Here is a 22,031-nt window from a genome sequence, read left to right on the forward strand (position 1 = left end):
GTCTAAACAATTCCAGTAAGGAGAAGCTAATGAGTCCTTGGTCGGCAGTCTTGTTTCTAAAGGTTGTTTTTTTTATCCTCTTCCTTTGATGAATCATCACTCTGAGTCACTCTGGACGTCGTCATCGACTCTCTGAATGATTGGCAGTTGATCTCCCCAGTCGCTGCTCCGGGCACAGCGGTACATATCTCTGATTGAAGAAAATGAAACACAATTTCAGTCAAACTGAGATGCTTTGTGACACGTTGGACAATGAGCTTACCGTAATTCAGTTTCCAATAAAATCAGCATATCATCATGAGCACACGGTCTGAGGATCAATGATGAAATGTGTCTGGCACCATGCATTAAAAGCTGGTATTGAAGGGTTTTTTATTATTATTTGATTAGATTATCAAAATGATGCAAATTTAGTCTCTTCTTTAATCAGATATTTATCATTTGAAAGGTTTGGCTCATTTTGTCAAATTAAAATTATAGTTTTAGTACCAGTAATCTCAGGTACTGCCCCAACTAAATCAAATCCAATCAAATTTAATCAATACCTGGCCTGGATGGGCACTAACTTACTTTTGTTTCTTTTGACACGCTTTCTAATTATGTACGTTTAATCTGCCAATAATAAATGCTGATTCTAGTAGACAGGGTATGAAATAATTGCATTAGCCAAATGCTGTCACCACCAATACTTCTCATCCAATCCCCTCCCAGCTCTTGAACCACATTTTTACTGACAAATCAAACCCAAGCTTTGACCCCTGATCACAAATGAATAGGCTGCCGATGAGTTTGACGGTATGTGTGCCAAAGGATCTTTACCTGCTGTTTTTTCGTGCCGTCACCACGAGGTGTTGTAGTTGTCCGTCAGAGGAGCACGTTCGACAGTGGACGTGTCTCGTTCTGCGCTGCACCGGTGCAATCAGCCTGGCCCAGTCCACACCGGTTTCTGCTGGTCCTGTCCGAGTCACAATCAGGTAGCTGAACTTCTCCATCTGCCGTTCGTTGTGCTGAAAATAAACGAGTGGAAATTATCTGTGATTTGACCCTGTTTTTAAATAGTAGTGAACAACATTTTCATTGAATTAGTTCACATTAAAAGCTCCAATTGTCAGCTTTTTCAGAAGCCAATTTCATTTGAAGTCAAAGGCCTGTTACTGTTACTTTTGTTTGTAAGCTCAAGTAGAACGCTGTAATCCAGAGTTTTATCTCACCCCGGGCAGAAGCAGCGGTTGGTACATCTGCTGGAAGTTGCAGGGTGTGATGTTCTCTCTGGTCAGTTTAGGACACTTCAATTCATGAGGACACTGGAAAAACAAGACAACGGAGGGAAGATGCAAGAAGACTGTGACACAGCAGGTTTGCAAGAGCGCCGTGTTATTTGAAACCAGCTGAGATTGAAACGTACCGGAGCAAACACTGACGCTGGTCTGGTGTCATAGGCAGTCTTCTCTTGTTTCTGGAGACAGAGAACTGGAAGTCATCAGTCTGCTTCCTTGTCACATGCACCAAAGTGCTATCTTATCTGCTGTATTTGGATACCTTTAATAAAACGTCTCTGGCCTCCATGAGCATCTGATGGCCCTCTTTAGTCCCATTTTCCACCAGAACCTATACAAAACATGGAAAGACCAGAAAACGTTTAAAGATAAGTTGCAATATATAAGTTAAGACTTACTTTATTGATCCCACACCCGAGAAATTCACTCAAGAGTCAAAAAAAGCAAAGCAAAGAAGTGACTGAGTGATCAATAGAAATGCAACAAGATAAAAATACAAGGTTGAATTTGTAATAGCTGCAAGCAAGTATGCTTGCGTGCTTTCTCGTTGTCATGCATTCACACACACGCAACCTCACAACCACACAAACTACATATTCAGCCTTCTACGGCGAAAAACTGTGGCCACCAAAGGGTGGGGTTATAGACAGGGTTCCTACACCACTTCCAAAGTCAAATTCAAGCACTTCTCAAGCTTTTCAAAGTTAATTTTCAAGCGTTTCCAGCACCTTAGAGCTTTAGTACATTACATATTTATATACTGTACATAGATCATATACAGTATGCACACCATTGCACTTCTTCATCACATTGAATTAGATGTTACTGTGCTATAAACAACCAAACTTGTGTTTTGTGAGGATGACAAAATTGGCATCATATATAACCTTAATTTCAAGCAGTTTCTATCACTTCATCCAAAATCAAGTTTCAAGTTTATTTACGGTTAACCACTTGAGACTGAGTCATCTCGTTTTTCGAGGGGGCCCAAAATCCAAGCACTATTCAAACACACACCACATTAAAAAAGTGTTTCCAAGGATTTCCAGCACCAATAAACCATGTATAGAGCTGCTGGATGCAGCTTATAAATATGTCTCATAAGTACTAAGGACCTCACACACAGTCCAAAGGACCAAGGAAAAACGACAGTAAGGTGCAAATCATCTAAAAGTGAAGTTCTGTCCTTATTTCAACCAACCAGGTACGAGCTCGTCTTTCTCCACAGAGTTAACACCGCCTCTTCTCGCTCCTTCACACTTTGAAGCTCTGACAGGGTGAAGGCTGCTGCCACCACGTCAAACTGCACCTGGAAGGAGAAACACAGGACTGTCAGGGCTCTTTATCCTTGAGATGGAAGTGAAGCTGCTCCATAAGTGGAAAAATGTTAAGGGGGAATCCTAACGTTGCTCCATATTTTAGCAACATCTTAGGTGCCATGTGGTTACTGTGGGTTACCTTAGGAGAGAGAGGGAGGAACTGTCTGAAATAGACATGTTTGATGTGAGGTTCAGCTGTTTCCTCATCACCTGCTCGACACACAAAACAACGAATGCTTAGATTTTCCAACCAGGTATTTGACAAGAGCCCAAACTAAAAAAAGGCTTACAAATCCAAAGTAAAACGAGTGTTTGTGTGTGCACCTTTGAGAAGTCGTTCTGCCAGAGTGTTCATCGGCCCAGAGCTGTCCACGCACACCATCTCCTTCAGAGTGTCGCCCCAGCACGAGTGTGACGCCCTGTGGGAGGATAGAGAGCCCCGGTTCATAACCTTGTCATTTACATGAAAACTCTCTTTATGTTGCAGCTGTGTTATACACTAACCACACTACTGTTCCCAGCCCTGATCCAAAATCCAGGAGAGACTGAGGGGCAAAAGAGGGATCCCTCTTCTTTATCTGAAATAATAAAAAGATGTCATCCGGGGCAGAAAAAAGGTCATATTCCACAGTAATACGGACATTTATTTAGTCATTTTCCCATTCTCTACCTCGCCTGGAAACTAGACGATTCTAAGCATGTGTTGTTAGTCTAGTGATGTCAGCCTGTGCTTACCACCATAAAAATATGTTTTTCTATACCCTGTACCATTACCTCATTTATAGCTCTCCTCACTGCTGCATAGCCCCCAGCCAGTCGAGCTGCCATGTACACCACACCTAACTCTTCATCAAACCTGAAACACAGACAGTGAGCTCAACATCAAACAGGTGAAATCTACAGACACATCGCTCCACTCTGCTTTGTGACAGTTGAACATGAGTTGCCAATGTGCCTTAGGTCTATATATGGATCCAAATGTTGAATACCGGTCAGCATTGGCTCAAATCAGACTTGTATCTTGTCTTAAAAAGAGCACTTTTCCCCCATCAGAAAGTAGTTAAATTGTGTGTCCGAACACACTTTAGATTTTATATTTCTACAAAAGAAAGTGTAAATAAAAGTAAGAGTTACTTCATGGGAGTCCAGCGATATGTGGTTCTTCTGAGCTCTGAAAGCACTTTCCTCTTGATGCGGTCATCCAGCAGTTGTTGGTCTATATCTGCAATATAAGAGCACATTTAATTCTCTTCAGTTACTGCATTATATAATCTCTTTGCAGTTACAGTATTATACATGGGTTATTATTTTCCTAATTCACGCGTCACCCACCTCCTCCCTTCTGCATCGCTTTCTCCCAAAGTTCTTTCTCCAGGCTCACAGCTTTCTTCCTCAGAGTCAAATCCTCGAGAGATCGTTTTCTGCTCCACAGGAAGTTGGTGAGGCTGTGAGCGCGGTCAGACAGCCTGTTCACCTGAGCACCTGCGGGTGGAGTGATTTGAAGAGTCGCAAAGTGAAGCTACAGAATGGTTTGTATGCAAACTGACAGCCACGCTCATCATGACTCAACCTACTGTGAATAATGGACCGTGCAGCCATGTGGAGTTCGTCAGGTAGGCGCAGCGTTTTAAGGTTGGTCACACCTGGGTGCTTCTTGTGTGGCTCTCCGTTTAGGAAATCTACCTGTGGATGTGCAGCTCCACTCGTTCCCTGGGGATGAAAACAAATGTTTCTTTACAACACCTTGAGTTAGCAGCAACCAACCTCCCTGTGGTCATACATTAAAGTAAAATAATAAACAAACAGGACATACCATTTGAGTTTTAGGGCCAATATTTTGGTATTCAGTTTAAAATCTGCAGTCCAGAGCACATTTTATTTCAGATTTCTTCATTAGTGAACTCACACTTTGAACTTCTCTGAACTCTGATTCACGGCTATTTTATCTTGAAACTAGGCATTTTATAATGGATTTAAAGGAAATCCATAAAGTCACAATGTACACAAACACATATTTTAAAAAGAGCATAGTGAAATCATAATTGCAAACACCAGATAAATGAATAAAAAGCATACCATAGTGTTTCATAAGCTTGTGCCTTTTGCTCGTTAGTTGCTGGGTGACTGAAGGACTGAATTCAGTACTTGCACACATCAGCTGGGCTATTTACATTTAGCAATTAAATGATTGACTCAGACTGAAATTAATAGAGTTTCTGCTTGTAAATCTATTTACATTTGCAGTATTACAGTATAATTATAGCAGAGTATATCTTAATAAGCAATACAAACTATATTACCAAGTCAGAAACCAGGTTATAAAACGGTTACATTGCGTAGAAACAACAAATGCATTCCGACAGCAGGAGCAGCCTGAAGGGATATAATTATTGAATGTATGTGAATGGATATTAGGATTCATATACATTCAATGGTGAACATGTCTCTATTTATTTATCTCAGTACTGTTTCTCACAGCATGTCTGTGTGACCTCCATAACGTCAGTGAAGATGCTGCGTTCAATGACATTCACAAACCGCACTCACCCTACAGCCCATCTTCACGACAACCGCCCTCCGACAGAGGACACACGCGCTATAGCTCCTTGAAGCCATATCCTCGGCGTCTGAACAGTAACTTCTTATGTTTACTTAGCATTAATTTAAACTTTCATTCACACATGGTGGCACGTACAGATTTTTTTTTTTACCAACCCTTCAACAAAATAATTCCGACCTTCGGTTAAGGCGGAACCTTTGTTCCGAAGTTCTGTTCCGGGTGCTCGAGCACAAACAGGAGTGCTCACTCTGCCCCTGTTCCCGCACAGGCACAACGTACCCGGCATATGGCTTAGTTCACATTCATTTTAGCAGAGTGTGAACAAAATTACGCATAAACACAAATTATTAAAAGCCAAGGATAAAGTCTGAGTATTCAAGAATAACTCTGAACTTAATTCAACTTTGTTTTAGGTGTGTGCTAAAATCGTTGCCATGGTAACAGTACGGGTGTAGAGCGGAGTGATACATCTTCATACTTGACGATCTTTGGCGGCACCGGCTGGGAAACCGTGGTGGCAAAACTTTCGCATCCTCTCTGTTGCTCCATGCTGTTGTCCCTTTTATTAACGTCACTGTAGCGAACCCACTGCTGCTTGTTTTTCATAAAAACAACATGAGGCGGACAAGAGGTTCGAGAAATAAAAGTCCGAGTGCACAGGAAACTGAAGAAGTCCCGTCAAAAACAGGTCGGTGCTTGTTTCCCGCTGCGAGGTTAGCTTGAGTTAGCTGCTGTAATGACGTCATCAGCAGAGGACAGCAGGGAAATTAATGTTATTGTACATGTGGTCTTTACTGTTGTTGCGAGGTTTTAAGAGTAACCAACCAACTCTCTGCCCAGGGTGGCTTCTGTTCCTGTAACACCAGTAAAACCTATAACCGCCCCTCAAACCTAAAGTCTTGGCTGCACAGGGATGCAAGTGGTATTGTTTATGAATGGAAAATGCTAGTTTATATGGTGCAACTAACTAATAATGCAGTTTAATTTAACAGCCCGACCCCAGTCCAATAAATCCCAATGTTCAGGTTTATTTTAGAGAGGTTTAGATTCAACATTACTGTCGTTTTAGAGCAGGTGTCTCAAACTAGAAGAAGAAGAAGTCCTTTATTAGTCCCGCGAATGGGGAAATTCAATTTTCACTCTATTATTTTTCATGTTACACACACATAGGCCCTAAATACACACACAGGCACAGACATGACCTTTATACATGCAACCAATGGAGAGATGTTAGAGCGAGGGGGCTGCCAGTGACCGGCGCCCCGAGCAGTTTGGGGTTCGGTGCCTTGCTCAACAGCACCTCGGCAGTGTCCAGGAGATGAACTGGCACCTCTCCAGCCACCAGTCCACGCTCCATACGCGGTTCACACCGGGACTCTAACCAGTGACTCTACGGTTCCCAGCCCAGTCACCTATGGACTGAGCTACTACCGCCCAGTAATCCAGTAAAGGGCCGCTGTGGCTGCAGGTTTTCATTCCTATCAAGCAAGAACACACCTGACTAGACTTATTCAACCAACTGAATCGCCTTCACACAGTTGGATTTGTTGGATCAGGTGTGTTTTTGCTTGGTTGGAATAAAAACCTGCAGCCACAGCGGCCCTTTACTGGATCAGTCTGAGACACCTGCTTTAGAGGCTGTTTTAGACATCATCGGCCTTGTGAGAGGTTAAATACCTGGATCTCACACCAGATAGTTGGTCCAGTCCCAGCCTGGTCCTAGTCCTGGTCCTGGTCCTGGATCTGGACCAGTCCCGGCCTGGTCAGATGCGTACATGAACTGATGAAGCCTCTTGGATGAGAGGTGAAACGTCTTCATAGACAAATAACCAAGTCCAGTTGCTTTTGACTGAAATTGCTTTGAGGATAACGACGACCTGGACGAATGAGAACATTCACAGGCTTTAGAGGCTGTAGTTTGGGGCAGTTTTTGAATCTGCACTGATGCATTTGTCCTGCATATGTGGCTCGCCCAAACTTATGTTCTGATCAGATTATGCTTTTCAGCCCAGGCCTCCTACACATATCATTTTGTTTCTAATAATTGTGTAGTTATTTTAGGGGACATACTGTTGGGGAAACTAGCCTGCTTGGGATTGGCCAGGTTTACCCAACATTTTGTTCTGCAAGGACCTTTTCAAAATATATATATATATTATATATATATATATATAAATACGTATATAAAAACTGCATAACTGCGACTTGGTTCCCATCATTCGGGTTAAAGAGCCGTTCAATACATTAGGTCTGTTCATGAATGTCACAACTCTATTATGTTTTATTAATTGAATATTTTCTCCTTAAACAGTCAAAATAATGACTAGGGAAAGCTACCAGCATGTTACTTAACAGCCCTCTTTCTACTTGTCCCACTTTCTTATTTCTTTCTTATCCAACGTATGTGAATGATCAGTGTGGCAGTGGAAAGGAGATGAAGGCCAGTGGGAGCCGTACTCTCCTTCAGCCTGCGCCTTATTGGATTCAGCCGTGTCTGCAGGAAACTCTTCGGTCACGCTGTCTCTGGGCTCTGGGACGCCCTACCAAGTGGACCTGAAGAAGATGGTCCAGATTAACCCTGTCACTAAGTACAAGAGGAAGATTCGCTCTCAGGCAGTAAAACCCGGTAAGAGTGTGTTTATGCCATATGTGTCTGCTTGAATTTTTGCTATCAATGTCATGTGGGCGACTGTGGATAAGTGTGAGAGTGGATCGTCCTCCACTCGAGAGATTGGTGGTTCGATCCCCACATCCCCCGGTCCACATGTCGAAGTGTCCTTGGGCAAGACACTGAACCCCGAATTGCTCCCCGTGCTGCGCATGGGTGTGTAAATGTGGTGTGAATGGTTAGATCAGATTACATGGTCTGTAGATGTCCACTGCCATCAGTGTGAATGTCTGTGTGAACGGGTGAATGTGACAAACACTGAAAGCGCCTTGAGTAGTCAGAAGATTAGAAAGGCGCTATATAAGTACAAGTCCATTTACCAAGTCCATGTTAATTTTTCAGTGTCTTTTCTACAAATCCACCTCCTATTTCACATTTTCTTAGTAGCCACAGTATAAGTGGTCCGAAACTTTGTTCATGTTTTAGTTATGTATACATTTAACAAACAATCTGAATGACTAGAGGTATTTTGAAAGGCTTCTTTTTTTCGTCTTCTTCTGTTCAGAAAGTTCGAATGACGCCGGTGACTTGACTGCCCGCATTGGGAGTGCGGTTCAAGTTAAAGAGGAAGAGGAGATACCGGAAGAGCAACCTGCACCTAAGAGGAAGAGAGGGAGCAAGAGTCAGATTAAACCTGAAAAAATGCCCAAAGAAGAAATAAAAAGTGGAGGTAACATAGATTTTATGGTTGTCTGATACCATCAGAAAGTGAAATACTATTTAAAGTTGTTGAGTAACTGGTGACCCACAAAGTGCAGAAACTAGCAACATTATCCTGTGGTTTCACCAGGTTAAAAGAACACGGTGTTATGTGCACTTCATATTAAAGGTCAGCCGACCTCATTAATGGTTTCTCTCTGATCTTTGGATGTTGAATAGAGGTTGTGAGGACGGTGGTCATGAAGGGAAAAGCTCCAGTGGACCCTGAATGCAAAGCCAAACTCGGAAAGGTACAGTGAAACTCACGATCCACATCTCTCCCGCTTGTGGTTTGACCTTTGCAAAGCCCTGCTCCAGTTCCAGTTCCTCTTGTGAGCATGACACAGTTTGTGGTTTATTATACAGGAACGTGTTTTTACTACTCTATTAAACGTCCGGCCTTAAATCAATCAAACTCTTATAAACGATTGTTTTACCCAGAGCAACTTTTTAGAAATGTACATTTGTGTGCGCAGGTCAAGCAAACTACAGCTGCAACGGCTCCACAGATATTGACTAATTAGCTGGATCGGATATCGGATGAACGAGGCCGATCCAGCATTCAGATTCAGTCATTTCTTTTTTATTAATATCATACACAGAAATACAGTTACAGCGATCTAGTCACTTCAATTCTGTTTGCAACATTTGTTATGGTTTTATATTACATTTTAAAATATACAGGTATCGGCATCAGATTGGATTGGAAAATACCACTGCGGTCATTAAAATTTACGTACAGCAATAACAGCGAGAAGGTTCCAGGTTCGCATCCCGGCCTAGGCCCTTCTGTGTGGAGTTTGCATGTTCTCCCCGTGTCTGCGTGGGTTTTCTCCGGGTTCTCCGGTTTTCTCCCATAATCCAAAGACGTGCAGGTGTTCGGTTCATTGATGACTCTAAAATTGCCCGTAGGTGTGAATGGTTGTCTGTCTCTGTTCGTCTCTATGTGCCCTGTGATAGACTGGCGTCCTGTCCAGGGTGTACCCCGCCTCACGCCTGATGTCAGCTGGGATCGGCTCCAGCCCCCCCACGACCCCGACCCCGGGATAAGCGGTTGAAGATGAATGAATGAATGAATAATGTCTGATGTAGTTTGCTCGGGTTGAGTTTGATCCTTGGACATGAGCATTTCATCAGGGCTCACAGTTCCATTAGATAAATACCCAATATAACCCACTTATAACACGAAAGACAAGGGCTCTGCAACTATTTTCTCATTTATGAGGATTTACCGCCTCATCATATGTGACAGTGAATAAAATATGTTCCAGCTTTGGACAGTTGGCCGAACAAACCAAGCAGCTTCAGGACGTTTGGATTCTTGGAAGTTGTGATGATGGGGAAATAAATGGAAGAAAGAATTGTTACATTACTCCATAACGAGAAAAGTCCTCAGTTGCAATCGTTCAAGCACATTTTTTGGTTGCTTCTTTATCTTTAGTGCTTATGGAGCATTTTTTGTCCTTATTTTTCAATTTGTGAAAATGCCCCTCAGAAATGATTATTGTGTAAATAATCAATATAACAATGAATTAGACTTTTACAGGAATGATATGTTTTTCATTTTTTATCAGGTGCAGTCGCCTTCATTTATTGTAGTAAGTCTTTATTTCTCTTTCAGGCTCATGTTTACAGTGAAGGGAAGGATGTTTACGACGTGATGCTGAATCAGGTAAATAATTGAACAACGTTTGATTACACGTCGACTCAAAGCCAAATGTTGGGAGGGAATTTTCTTATTCAAAATTCAAAAGCTATAGTTTTTGTTTCCATATTGAGTAGTGCTCTAAATGCACCGAAACAGTACTTGTCAATAGGGTAACAGATATTCTAATAAGTTATTCACCACTGCAGACAAATCTTCAGTATAACAACAACAAATACTACCTGATCCAGCTGTTGAAAGACGACAGCTCTAAGGCTTACCATGTGTGGATGAGATGGGGCAGAGGTGAGTCTATGTGCCCATTATTCCCTAACATGTTTATTCATGTATAAATGTTTGTTTTTATGCACTGGATTAACACAACCATGCAGTTTGAAAGACCTTTTCTAAAATTTAAACTCACTATTTATTCTCTTTCATTTCTTTATTGTTATTTCTTTAGTGGGAAAAGTGGGTCAGAACAGTCTGACAGCCTGTGGTGGAGACCTGCTGAAAGCCAAAGATGTCTTCAAGAAAAAGTGAGATAGTGCAATCAAAACGCTTTTTCCATATGCCTCACAGTGAAGTGACCTAAGTGAAATTCTAAAACGTGTTTGTTTCGCCACAGGTTTTTAGACAAAACCAAGAATGAGTGGGAACACCGAGCGAGTTTTGAAAAAGTAGCTGGAAAGTATGACATGGTGTTCATGGACTACAGCACGAATGAAAAGGCAAGGCGCAACAAAAAGAAGAACCAACTGTCGCTCCTCGGTGTCTTCTGTCATTATGTGTATTCATATATTTCACTGTTCCAGGAGGACAACAAGACGACAGTGGAGGCTGCACCCGAAAAGAGGATCTCCAAACTGGATGTGAAGATCCAGTCGCTCCTGGAGCTAATCTGCGACATCAAAGCCATGGAGGAGTGTGTGCTGGAGATGAAGTTTGACACCCGGAAAGCTCCTCTCGGTCAGTCGGAATGAATCGAAATACCAACAGAAAAGTGCCTGAATGTGTCTTGTTACACCTATTTTAACAGTCCCAGAATTTTATGGAAGTGTATAGATTACATTAGAGCATTTTAATATTCAAGGTGCTACTATGTGGTCCAAAAATGCGATAGAACAAGTTCTCAAAGTCCTCATTTTTGCTCAGTGTTTTCAAAAATCCATTGTTGTGCCTAGTATTTTAAATTTCTACCTGCAGGCAAGCTGACCTCAGAGCAGATCAGTGCAGGCTACACGGCACTGAAGAAAATCGAGGACTGTTTGAAGAAGAAGGGTGGCAGTCGTGAGCTGCTGGAAGCTTGCAACCAGTTCTACACCCGCATCCCACATGACTTTGGGTAGGGAATATGTGGCTGTGCAGTTGTAGAAATGCACTAATGCTGTTGAGAAACTGAAGTCTGAATTTAGGAAACATTTCACGTAATGTGAAAAGTGTCTTGCTGCAACTGAAAGATGTACTTCTCCAGGTTGAGAACTCCTCCAATCATTCGTACAGAAGATGAGCTGAAGGAAAAAATTACGCTGTTGGAGGTAAATTAGTTTAAAAGAATCAATCAATTATTATTCTGTTTATGTCTTCAGTTACATCGGTGGTCCAAACTGTAATATCTATATATTTTTTCTTTCTTATTTTAGGCTCTAAGTGACATTAAGATCGCAATGAAAATGGTTCAGTCCAGTGAAGGCAGCGATGAACATCCTCTAGACAGACAGTACAGTTCCCTCCAGTGCAAACTGCAGCCTCTGGACTCCAGCAGCCACGAGTACACGGTCAGTGGTTTATTACTCATTTATGTGGTGCATTAACTATTTAACCAAGCCACTGAACTTGCATCATAACTGTCAAATCAGAAAGATCAGAAATGAGTGGTTTAAGTCCGTCAGGCTTTTCAAAACACTCTCTTGGCCCATTAGTGTTAGAAAACCAAGTTTATAGGTCCATTTGTTTCGTACTTGCAAATACTGTATATCTGTATCTATGTGTTAGTTGTACATCAAATAGCAAAATCTTTGTAGAGCTGCTTTTCTGTATCAGCTTCAAGCCGTAATATAGAGACGAAGACAGGCAAACATTAGCCTTACTAGACCAGAATGCATTTTATTAACTTGTGTGGCTGAACATTGTTACAAAGGAATTGGTTACTTTGCCTGATTAGTTTTCTTTTACACCTTTTAATTGACAGAAACACAGTCAGATAAAAATGGCTAGACCAAAATATTAAACTAAGTGACACTAAAGCTGCAATAGCCTGAATAGTGCGGCCACTTGTTTCCTTGTTAACTTCCCTCATCTCTGTGTAAAGGTGATAGAAAAGTATCTCCAGACCACTCACGCCACCACCCATTGTGACTACAACATGACTGTCCTTGACATCTTCTCAGTGGACAGAAGCGGGGAGACTGACAACTTCCTCTCACAGATGCACAACAGGTACACAGTGGGCTGAGTGTTTGGATAACGTGTCAGTGCACCTGTAGGCTTTTGATAAGTACAATAAATGGTCACCTCAGATGTCATACTGTATGTGCTGGGCTTTGCTATAACGTTTAATGTGTTCATTCAGCTCACCATGTGTGTGTCTGTCTACAGGACTCTGTTGTGGCACGGTTCCCGCCTGACTAACTGGGTCGGTATTCTCAATCAGGGACTCAAAGTGGCCCCGCCTGAAGCTCCTGTCACTGGTTACATGGTAGGATGGAGGGACAGAAAGATTCACGCATATACTGTTTTTATGTCGTCAGCAGCAGCAGCTAAGAACGGGGTCGTTATGTCTTTGTACACTTGGATTCAATGATAAACTGATTAGATGTTGGAGTTCAAAGGTCACTGTGACCTCATAAAGACACCTTTTTGTCCATTAATCAGGAATCCTGTTTTGTACTGCAGGCTTGAAGATGTATGCACAAAAAATACACTTCATATATTTCAATTAAATTCCTTCACGATTGTCTTCATATACTTCGTCTGGTCAGTTTGGAAGTAATCTGCAACTTGACTGGTTGGTGGAAGCAAAGTGGTAATTCTAGCTTTTTATGATTGTCTCAAACCCGAGCCTTCGGCTTAAAAAAAACACCAAACAAGCAAATTCGCAAGTTAAAAATACTTAAATCAGTCCATCACATAAAATGCCTTTTGGCATCTATTAAACCAGTTAGCTGACAATTATGTAACAGATCTAACCACAGTGATGCTTGGTCTAAGAACAACCTGACGCAATATTTAGAATAAAATCCTCTACATATTTTAACCAATGATGATTGTGCTTAGCACAAAATCCAATTAAATTATTGTTATTTTCAATACAGCATTATATTCTTTATTCCGGTGTTAATAACCTCCCTGATTCTCTTTCCTCTAGTTTGGAAAAGGTATCTACTTTGCTGACATGTCGTCAAAGAGTGCCAACTACTGCTTTGCCAGTCAGAACAGCAACGTGGGACTGCTGCTGCTTTCTGAGGTGAGTTGATTTACGTTTTTCTGTGGCCAGATTCTATGAGGTAGTTGTGTGCACAGTAGGTGCAGGTAGTTAGTGTGTTTCTACAGTAGTTCAGTGCTGACAGGACCTGTATTCCAGTGTCTACACCTCGCATTAACAATAAAACCAACAGGATTTCAATATCACGTTACATGTTTTGGCTCAAATGTTCTGCAGCAGTGTTTCAGTGTCCATGCCTTGCGTCTGTGTGTGGCTGCAGGTCGCTCTGGGAGACTGTAACGAGCTGCTGGATGCCGACTATGAGGCCAGCAATCTGCCTGCTGGAAAACACAGCACCAAGGGCCTTGGACAGACCGGACCTGACCCCAAAAACTCTGTTAATCTGTGAGTCTGTCTCATTACACTGATACATTTCACACAGGGCGAACATTGATCTCATTGTGTTTTCTCTTACGCAACAAAAATCATTACATTATCCGAAAGAAGGGGGAGTTTGTTAATTACATTAGCAAATAAAAATACACATGATGAGTTGATGAACACAGGGAAAAATGAAAAAAAAAAGCAAAAATATAATATAATAACAAACATTACAAGGAGTAACTCAAATAAATGATATTGGCTAGAAATACTTCTTTCTTTAATTGCTACTAATGGATTTATAGTGATCTAGTCTGTGTAACCACCAACAAGGCATTATGTAGATACATTAAAATATTTAGAGCAATACATTAAGCTCACGGACTCCAATATCTAATATACACTATGCTCGTATAGATTACTTAAACCATTCATTTTAGCTATGTAGACATTTTCAAGCAGTTTATAGAGAGGTTAGACGGGTTTGCTACAGAAAGAGGCAGTTTGGAGTTCAACCACTAAACTGAAAGTCCAAATACTAAATGCTGAACTCTGTTTGCTCTGTGTTGACTCATACACTAATGGACTGACCTTGTTTTACTCTCATTAGTTCTGCCTTCTCACGCACTCTGCTGCCTCTGCTCTCTGTAGATTTCAGTCGGAAAAAAGACTGTTTTTTCATTACAGAACAGTCATCTGAGCATGAAGCATATTGCTTATTTCATCCTGTGCCATTCTTCAAATACAAGTCTTTGCTTGACCTGCAGTGATTAGTACAATCAGATTAGAAACATTCATTCATCATTCATTCATCTTCAACCGCGTGTCCCTGTCGGGGTCGCGGGGGGCTGGAGCTGATCCCAGCTCACATCTGGCAGACAACCATTCACACCTACGGGCAATTTAGCGTCATCAATGAACCGAACACCTGCATGTCTTTAGACTGTGGGAGGAAACCGGAGAAAACCCACGCAGACACGGGGAGAACATGCAAACTCCACACACAAACTCCCACCGTGTGGATAAAAACTATATGCTTATTTGTCATTTTTAAAGCCAAAGATAACAAACCGTTTATTCTTGTAAGTTCTTAAACGTGAGACCATTTTCTGGACCTGATGATTATTCATTCATTCATTTCAACCGCTTATCCCGGGGTCGGGGTCGCGGGGGGCTGGAGCCGATCCCAGCTGACATCGGGCGTGAGGCGGGGTACACCCTGGACAGGACGCCTGTCTATCGCAGGGCACATAGAGACGTACAGAGACAGACAACCATTCACACCTACGGGCAATTTTAGAGTCATCAATTAACCTAACACATGCATGTCTTTGGAGTGTGGGAGGAAACCGGAGAACCCGGAGGAAACCCACGCAGACACGGAGAGAACATGCAATAAAAAGCATCATATATATTTTTAGATTAGATTCCCCACCTTTCTGGCAGCTAAGTTTCATGTTGTGCTTGCAGGGACTGAAACTCATCAAATCAATCTACAAACTTTTGAGAAACAGAAGTGTTTAAAATGAAAGCCCAAATGTATTAAATGTATTAAAACCACCACAATGGTCCTTAAAGAAACACAACTTCAACTTTGTATTCTTCTCTTTCTTTCTCAGGAATGGTGTGACCGTGCCCATGGGGCCGGGGGTAAAGACGGGGGTGGGTAAAAACAAAAATTACTCCCTCCTCTACAACGAGTTTATCGTTTACAACCCTGCTCAGACTCGCATGAGGTACCTGCTGCGAATCAAGTTCAACTACTCTTCACTGTGGTGAGGCCATGCGAAACGGTATGGTTCAAAAATCTGGAGGTATTGGAGGATTTTCTCTCCAAAAAGCAAGAGCGCTCATCATGTATCATTCTTCTTATACAGTCAGATTCTGGTTATTTGGGATAGGACGTGAAACCTGAAACACACTGATGATGCTGGGTGGTGGTGGATACTAGAAATGTTTATTTTTCCAGATGTAAAGAGCTGCAACAATGACTTCATTGATCAGTCAATAGACAGAAAATGAACTGGCAAATTTTATTAATAAATTCATTGTTTTAGTTCATTTTTTTTAGGCAACAGTGCCAAAAATTCTCTTGTACAACTTCTCAAATGTGATGACTTGCTTTACTGTTGGTCGAATAAAACAAGCAATTGTTGTACATCAACGTCCACTGTAGAAGATTGAAGCTGGCAATAATCAGACTTTGACATACATGGGGAAAATAATCGGCAGATGAATCGATAATGAAAATGATCTTTAGTTGCAGTCCTACAGCGATGTCCACAGTGGGGTTTGACGGATCCAAAGCTTTGACCTTCCTAAGTCAGAGAAGGATGATGGACCCTGTTGTTTCTGATTAATGGTGCAGTGAACTTCGGTGGGGTTAAAAGATGGAGATGGATAAAATAGAATAGAAATACTTTATTGATCCCGAGCTGGGAAATTGCAGAAATCCACGTCAGAAAATATGCTCAACATTTTTGCACTACTTTTTGTCCATGTTGCGTCCATTCTCATATCAATGTGAGCTGTACTGTTTTGCATTTCTGTCTGATGCTTTGGTACTGTGTGAAACAAAAATGACCTTATGGAACCATTGGATTATCAGCGTCTGACTTTAATAAGATAACATTGAGATTAGGAAGTTCCTTAGGCAGGTTTGATGTGAGCATTTAAACTGATTTATTACCCAAATTCTCTTGAATGTGTCTTATTAATGCAGAAAAACTGAAACAGACTGATTTTATTTGTTTTTATAATTGTCAGGTCAAATTAACTGTATTGGTGAACGTACAAATACAGTACAATTTCTTATATACAGGTTTGTTTATGTAAAACTGAGATAAAGACAAGATTCATCATGTAATTTGTTCATTGTTACCGTATATACATCATAATAATAAAGTACATTTTCATAGCGGGTACAGTTTGGAGTGTCTGGGTTTGTGTGTAAAGGTATTTTGTGTCTACAGTTTCACCTCCTGCCCAGCAGGTAGAGGAAGATGAGGACTATGTCCAGGTAGATCATGAGAGCAGCGTTAATGTATTCCTCTGGATCCACACGGCCCTGCATTATCAGCTGACAGTCGATCGTCAGGAACTGAAGGGAGGGAGAGGAGGGCAGGGTGAGAGAGAACCACCTGATAACTTATAGTAAATAGTGACATATTGAAATGAATTTTAATTGAAAGTCCATCATTATTTTATCAGTAACACCTGTACTTTGTACTTGTACTAAATGTCTGGTGTAATAAAGGCCTATTATACACTTGTTTAGTGTATTTTGACAGTCATCTAACCAAGTTTCTTCTCTCACAGTTTGTTTCTTGTGGTGGAACTCATTTTCCTTTCGTCTAAGCGACCCTTTTACTGTTGTCGCTGACAAACCGCTGCGGTGGAAGTTGCTTTGTGTGCGAGATTTGATGAACTCCTAAAAACCAAAGCTCTCACATCCACTCGTGTGTCTCATGGGGCTTTGACTGTTGCACCCACTTAGACTTAGTTGCCTTCAAAGCCCCCCCCCCAGTCATTGTTCGCAGTTGTTTGGATTTATTTTGCCGGCATGTTCAATCTGAAAATAGTGTGCACTGTGGTTTAACGGGTGGAGCGGCATGTGCGCTCGAACGTGTGCAACAGGCTTTGAGAAAGAAACTTATATTGTTGCTGTACACTTGTTTGCTCTCAAATAAAACTCACAAGGTTAAATGTAAAAAAGACTTTAAATTAAGTGGAACTAGACATATTTATGGCCCACAGAGCGCCTTTTTTTCTAAATTGCTCATAACTATTGGCAGACAAGTTGACCTGGGAACCTACGAAACTGCATATGGACCCTTTTGCAGGGTATCAGTGATCGTGTTCAGCCTACTGAGGTGATCAGCACAAGTAGGTGTATTTGATACGATATTGTTACCTTTACGTAGTGCTGTATATGGCCTGTACATTGTAGTGTTATTATCACATATATGTATACATCGTCCCGTACCAGTGCATACAGCAGAGCACCCAGACATCCGTAGACGATACTGGTGATGTGGTTGTAGTAGAAGGTGCAGAAGATCCCAAACATGATCAAGTCCATAGCTAGAACCAGCAGGATGCCGTAGCAAACCGTGAAGTCATAACGAGTCTGCAAATAACACAGGATCACATTAGAGGACTTTTTTTACACTAAAGGAAACAAGTATCACAGCCCATACATGAAGTGTTGATCAATATATATATATATATATATATATATATATATATATATATATATATATATATATATATATATATATATATATATATATATATATATAAGAGCATTTATAAAATTGTTGTGATCATTTTCTTTTATATTGAAAATTTGCCCCTTTGCACACACACACACACACACACACATATATACATAATACTCTGATTCTAGCTATCTTTGACATTCATCAATGTAACGTCTTGTTTTAGCTGTATTCGGCCTTTTCTGATAGTATTTTCCAACACAAGTCATATCTGGATTTCCTTTACAAGAAACAGTCGAGGGCTGTAACTTGATATGTAACAGGAACTCTTGAAATGCAGCTGTTGGGCACAGCCTGGTTTTTCCGACCTGTGCAGAGTACGCAATGATTGCAAAAGAAATGGCCAACGTTGCTCCCATCGTGATGACAACAATAGTGGTGTCGTGGAAGGAGGCGACGGTTCCCACTGAGTATGACAAGGTGATGGTGACCAGAACCTGTAGACACAAAATTCAATGCATTAAACATCTCCCATATCATCTCACAAAGCTGCTTTTTTCCCCAGTTTTCTTGATGGATTCATAATATAATAGTCTTTTATTGACTTTGCTGTAAATAACACATGAAAACCCTGGTGGACGTGCCCTATGTCCTAGTTTAAAGCCTCACAGTCAGTCTGTGAGTGTGTGAACACAACTTAAGAGGAAACCACGGTTTTCAGTGTCAATAGAGAGAGAGTTTGTCTACATAACTAGTATATTTCTCTTCCCAGGATGTGACTGTGTGACCGCAGGTGTTTCATATCCAATCTATATTTCCTTTTAAAGTACAAAGCTATGATTCTGTTCTCATCTTCTCAGGGTTAACTGTTCTTTTAGTCTGTTTAGACTGTTTCTGTGACCCGTATATACAGTTTGTTGTGTGAAATCCATTTCCCCATTAGATATGTCGGGTTTCATGCTCCAGTATTTGTAACCCACCAGTCCCACAATGTTCCAGGGGTGACGCCGACTGAAGGACGGGCAGCAGCTGAGTGAGATGGCGACCACGGCGAAGATGATGACGGAGGTGATGTAGACCGCCAGGTTTTTTTGCACCGCCTCTTTGACCACGTCGGAGAAGGTGAACACACACACCACGCTGAAGGTGAACAGCAGCTGGATAGTCAGGATGCTGAACACCTGCACAGGGAAAAGAATTTAAAGATAAGGAACAAACACTTTATTACTAAATATCCTGCACAGCGTCTCATCCTACAGGTGTATAGAAATGCTTTGCATGGATTTAGTTCAAAATCTATCTGAACAAACACCTTTGAATGCTGTTGTTGGCCCAAACCTGTGGAAGCCCCTTCTACTCCTTATTAAGTCCTCTACCACCCTTGCCAGCTTTAAGTCTAATTTAAAGACACACCTTTTCACTCTTGCCTTTAACAACCCTTAACACCCTCCCTTATTCCCCACTGCCTTTTTATTTATTATTTTTATTTTCTATTTTAATTTATTTTTATATATTTTATTTCACTTAGTCTATTGCTTTTAACCTTCTTCTTACTTTTTACTTCTCCTTTTTTCTTGCTTGATTCTATTTCACCTGTTTTTATTCGATGCTGATTGCTGATCTTAATATTGTTTTCTTTTTTACTTATTTTATGCATTGTTTTGTCAAGACCTGTGTATTCTTGGGCTCCTTTTATCTACTGTCCTGCCCAAACCTGATTTCTTCTAATGTAAAGCGCTTTGGGTAAACTCCTGTTGTATTTAAATGTGCTATATAAATAAAAGTGACTTGACTTGACTTGAGGGCAGTGGGTCAGACAAAAAAAAGCTATTTGTTTAGGGGTAAGGGAGACACTTACAGTAAAAGTTTCATTGCACCAGTCATGGTGCAGTCTGTTGTTATGACCTTAAAACGACACACTGAACCTCCGCCTAGCGATGGTTTTTCAATGATTTCAAGATTTTTATGCTTTTCGTGATAAACAGTTTGACTAAGATTTGGGTAAAACAGTGCTTCCATACCACTTAAAATAAAGAAATGTATATTAATTTCTTTTTACAGGTTGCATTTGTCAATTACTAGTATTTTTCCCTTCTCAGATTTATTTATTTTATTTATTTCTAGAAGCCTGAAAAACAAAGATTAGGGAAAAATAAATCTATGTTGCAAAAATATCTATTTTTTTCTGCTTTCTTATCCTGTATCCTGATGAAATTTCTCTTCCCACCCCTAAAGAGGGTCTCGACACCAGGTGGGGAAAATGTGGTGTAGGATAACACTCCCGTAGCCAGTGGAACGAACCTTTCTGACGAACGCTCTTCTCACTGTCTTGTCATCAAAAGCAGATGAGGTTATCTGGGGAGAGTCCTCTGGGCTGGTGTCACCGACAGACTCTGAGGTGCCGGCCTCGTCGATTTTGGGTGGAGGGTCCATTTCGGGGTCTGCAGAGTAAGGTGGAGGCTGCTGTTCTCCGTAGGAGTGTGACAGTGGTGGTGAGGACTCTTCATAACCAGGAGCATCCTGCATCTCTTTGGATAGGACGGGGTCCACTGTATCTGCCATCCTGGAGGGAACTGCGCCAGAGACAAAAGTTCAGTTAAATAAGAGGAACAGCCTATAATAAAAGGGTCAACAGGAGTGTGAAGGGGGAAGTTCCTGCTCTACTTTATTATAGTGTATTGTCAAGCAGGTGCAGGCGAGAGCAGCTGATGAAATCTTAACTTACAGTAAAACTATTTACCTATTCAGCCAATCTTCTTATATGATCGGTTTATTATTTGGATTATTTGTTTCACTTACTTTATTGTATTCATATTTATGTAAAATTATATTAGAATTCATTTGATTGGTTATTTTTATTACCATATTATATTATATATTGTACTGTCTCTTACTTAAGTGAGAAATGCTGCTATACTACACTGTCTCTTTATATCACCACTACATCACTTTATTTATTTATTAATGGTACTGTAACTATCTGCTGCTACACTTACTGTGCTTTAGGACATGCTGCTACATTTCACTGTGGTTTACTGTAACTTACTGTAACTTACTTCAGTATGAAAGGCTGCTACACTTCACTGTGCCATACTGTCAGTTCTGTAGGAAATGCTGCTACATTTTTAACATTTTTAACACTGTTATAACTTATCGTTCCTTCTCACTTATTTAGTTTGTACTTATTTTATTTCAATCTGCTGCTAAACTGCACAGTGCGTATTGTTGTATATTGTATTTACCTACGCTTAACCACAATGTCTGTTGCACTCTGTCACACTTTAATTAATTAATTGTTTGATTTATTTTATGTTAGCTTTATTTTGATTTGATTATGTTAGCTTATTGTTACTCTGATCCTTTCGAACCTTTGTATTGAAACTGTTGCAAAATAATTTCCCTCTGGATAAATAAAGCTTCTTGAATCTTGAATTGAATCCTGAATATTCTTTTCCTCTTATCGGTTTTATTTTATTGTTTGTTTTTTAATCTATTTTATCTTACGTCTAGCTTTTATTTTTGTCTATAATTGATTTATTCATTTTGCACTGTTTTTTTTTAAATTACATTATCAAATATAATTATATTTTGTGCATTGGTTTCCAAGTTGTTCACTTTTTTGTCTTTTCTGTGTTGAAGCACTTTGCTGCTCTAACCTGTATGAAAGGGACTATACAAATAAAGTTGGATTAATTAATCGACTGGACAATGTTGTATATCCATGCTCTTATTGGTGACCAGTCACTGATAGAAAAGAAGGCGGAGGGAGAACAAAACAGCGTTGAATATCTATTTCTCCAAATCCCGTCTGTCTGTGTCGTTGGTTCACTGTGGGGAA

The 22,031-nt window shown here is 40.7% G+C and overlaps 3 protein-coding genes across 3 annotated transcripts; 1 reads left to right on the forward strand and 2 right to left on the reverse strand.

The window, feature by feature from the left end:
- Window positions 1-96: 96 nt before the first annotated feature.
- mettl17 (methyltransferase like 17) lies at window positions 97-5,295 on the reverse strand (the record flags this gene model as incomplete). The annotated part of the gene is made up of 14 exons (XM_083928055.1): window positions 5,144-5,295; window positions 4,171-4,306; window positions 3,929-4,078; window positions 3,731-3,818; window positions 3,371-3,452; window positions 3,101-3,174; window positions 2,921-3,015; window positions 2,736-2,806; window positions 2,479-2,586; window positions 1,540-1,608; window positions 1,406-1,456; window positions 1,212-1,304; window positions 820-1,007; window positions 97-190 (listed from the first exon to the last, which is right to left on the reverse strand). Exons 1-14 carry the CDS (start codon window positions 5,210-5,212, stop codon window positions 97-99), a joined length of 1,368 nt encoding a protein of 455 aa, XP_083784181.1. The 5' UTR covers window positions 5,213-5,295.
- A 401-nt stretch (window positions 5,296-5,696) lies between these two features.
- parp2 (poly (ADP-ribose) polymerase 2) lies at window positions 5,697-15,752 on the forward strand (the record flags this gene model as incomplete). Its single annotated transcript, XM_083928579.1, has 16 exons — window positions 5,697-5,844; window positions 7,573-7,782; window positions 8,330-8,494; window positions 8,704-8,774; window positions 10,145-10,195; window positions 10,378-10,474; window positions 10,632-10,707; window positions 10,797-11,137; window positions 11,375-11,513; window positions 11,643-11,706; window positions 11,812-11,946; window positions 12,480-12,607; window positions 12,767-12,866; window positions 13,536-13,634; window positions 13,873-13,997; window positions 15,593-15,752. Exons 1-16 carry the CDS (start codon window positions 5,772-5,774, stop codon window positions 15,750-15,752), a joined length of 2,034 nt encoding a protein of 677 aa, XP_083784705.1. The 5' UTR covers window positions 5,697-5,771.
- A 1,195-nt stretch (window positions 15,753-16,947) lies between these two features.
- LOC310957846 (protein lifeguard 1) lies at window positions 16,948-20,755 on the reverse strand (the record flags this gene model as incomplete). The annotated part of the gene is made up of 5 exons (XM_083928580.1): window positions 16,948-17,073; window positions 17,959-18,102; window positions 18,562-18,690; window positions 19,174-19,374; window positions 20,495-20,755. 5 exons carry the CDS (start codon window positions 20,753-20,755, stop codon window positions 16,948-16,950), a joined length of 861 nt encoding a protein of 286 aa, XP_083784706.1.
- Between the last annotated feature and the right edge of the window lie 1,276 nt (window positions 20,756-22,031).

This window comes from Echiichthys vipera (assembly GCF_963691815.1).
Source record: "Echiichthys vipera genome assembly, chromosome: 15".
NCBI lineage: Eukaryota > Metazoa > Chordata > Actinopteri > Perciformes > Trachinidae > Echiichthys > Echiichthys vipera.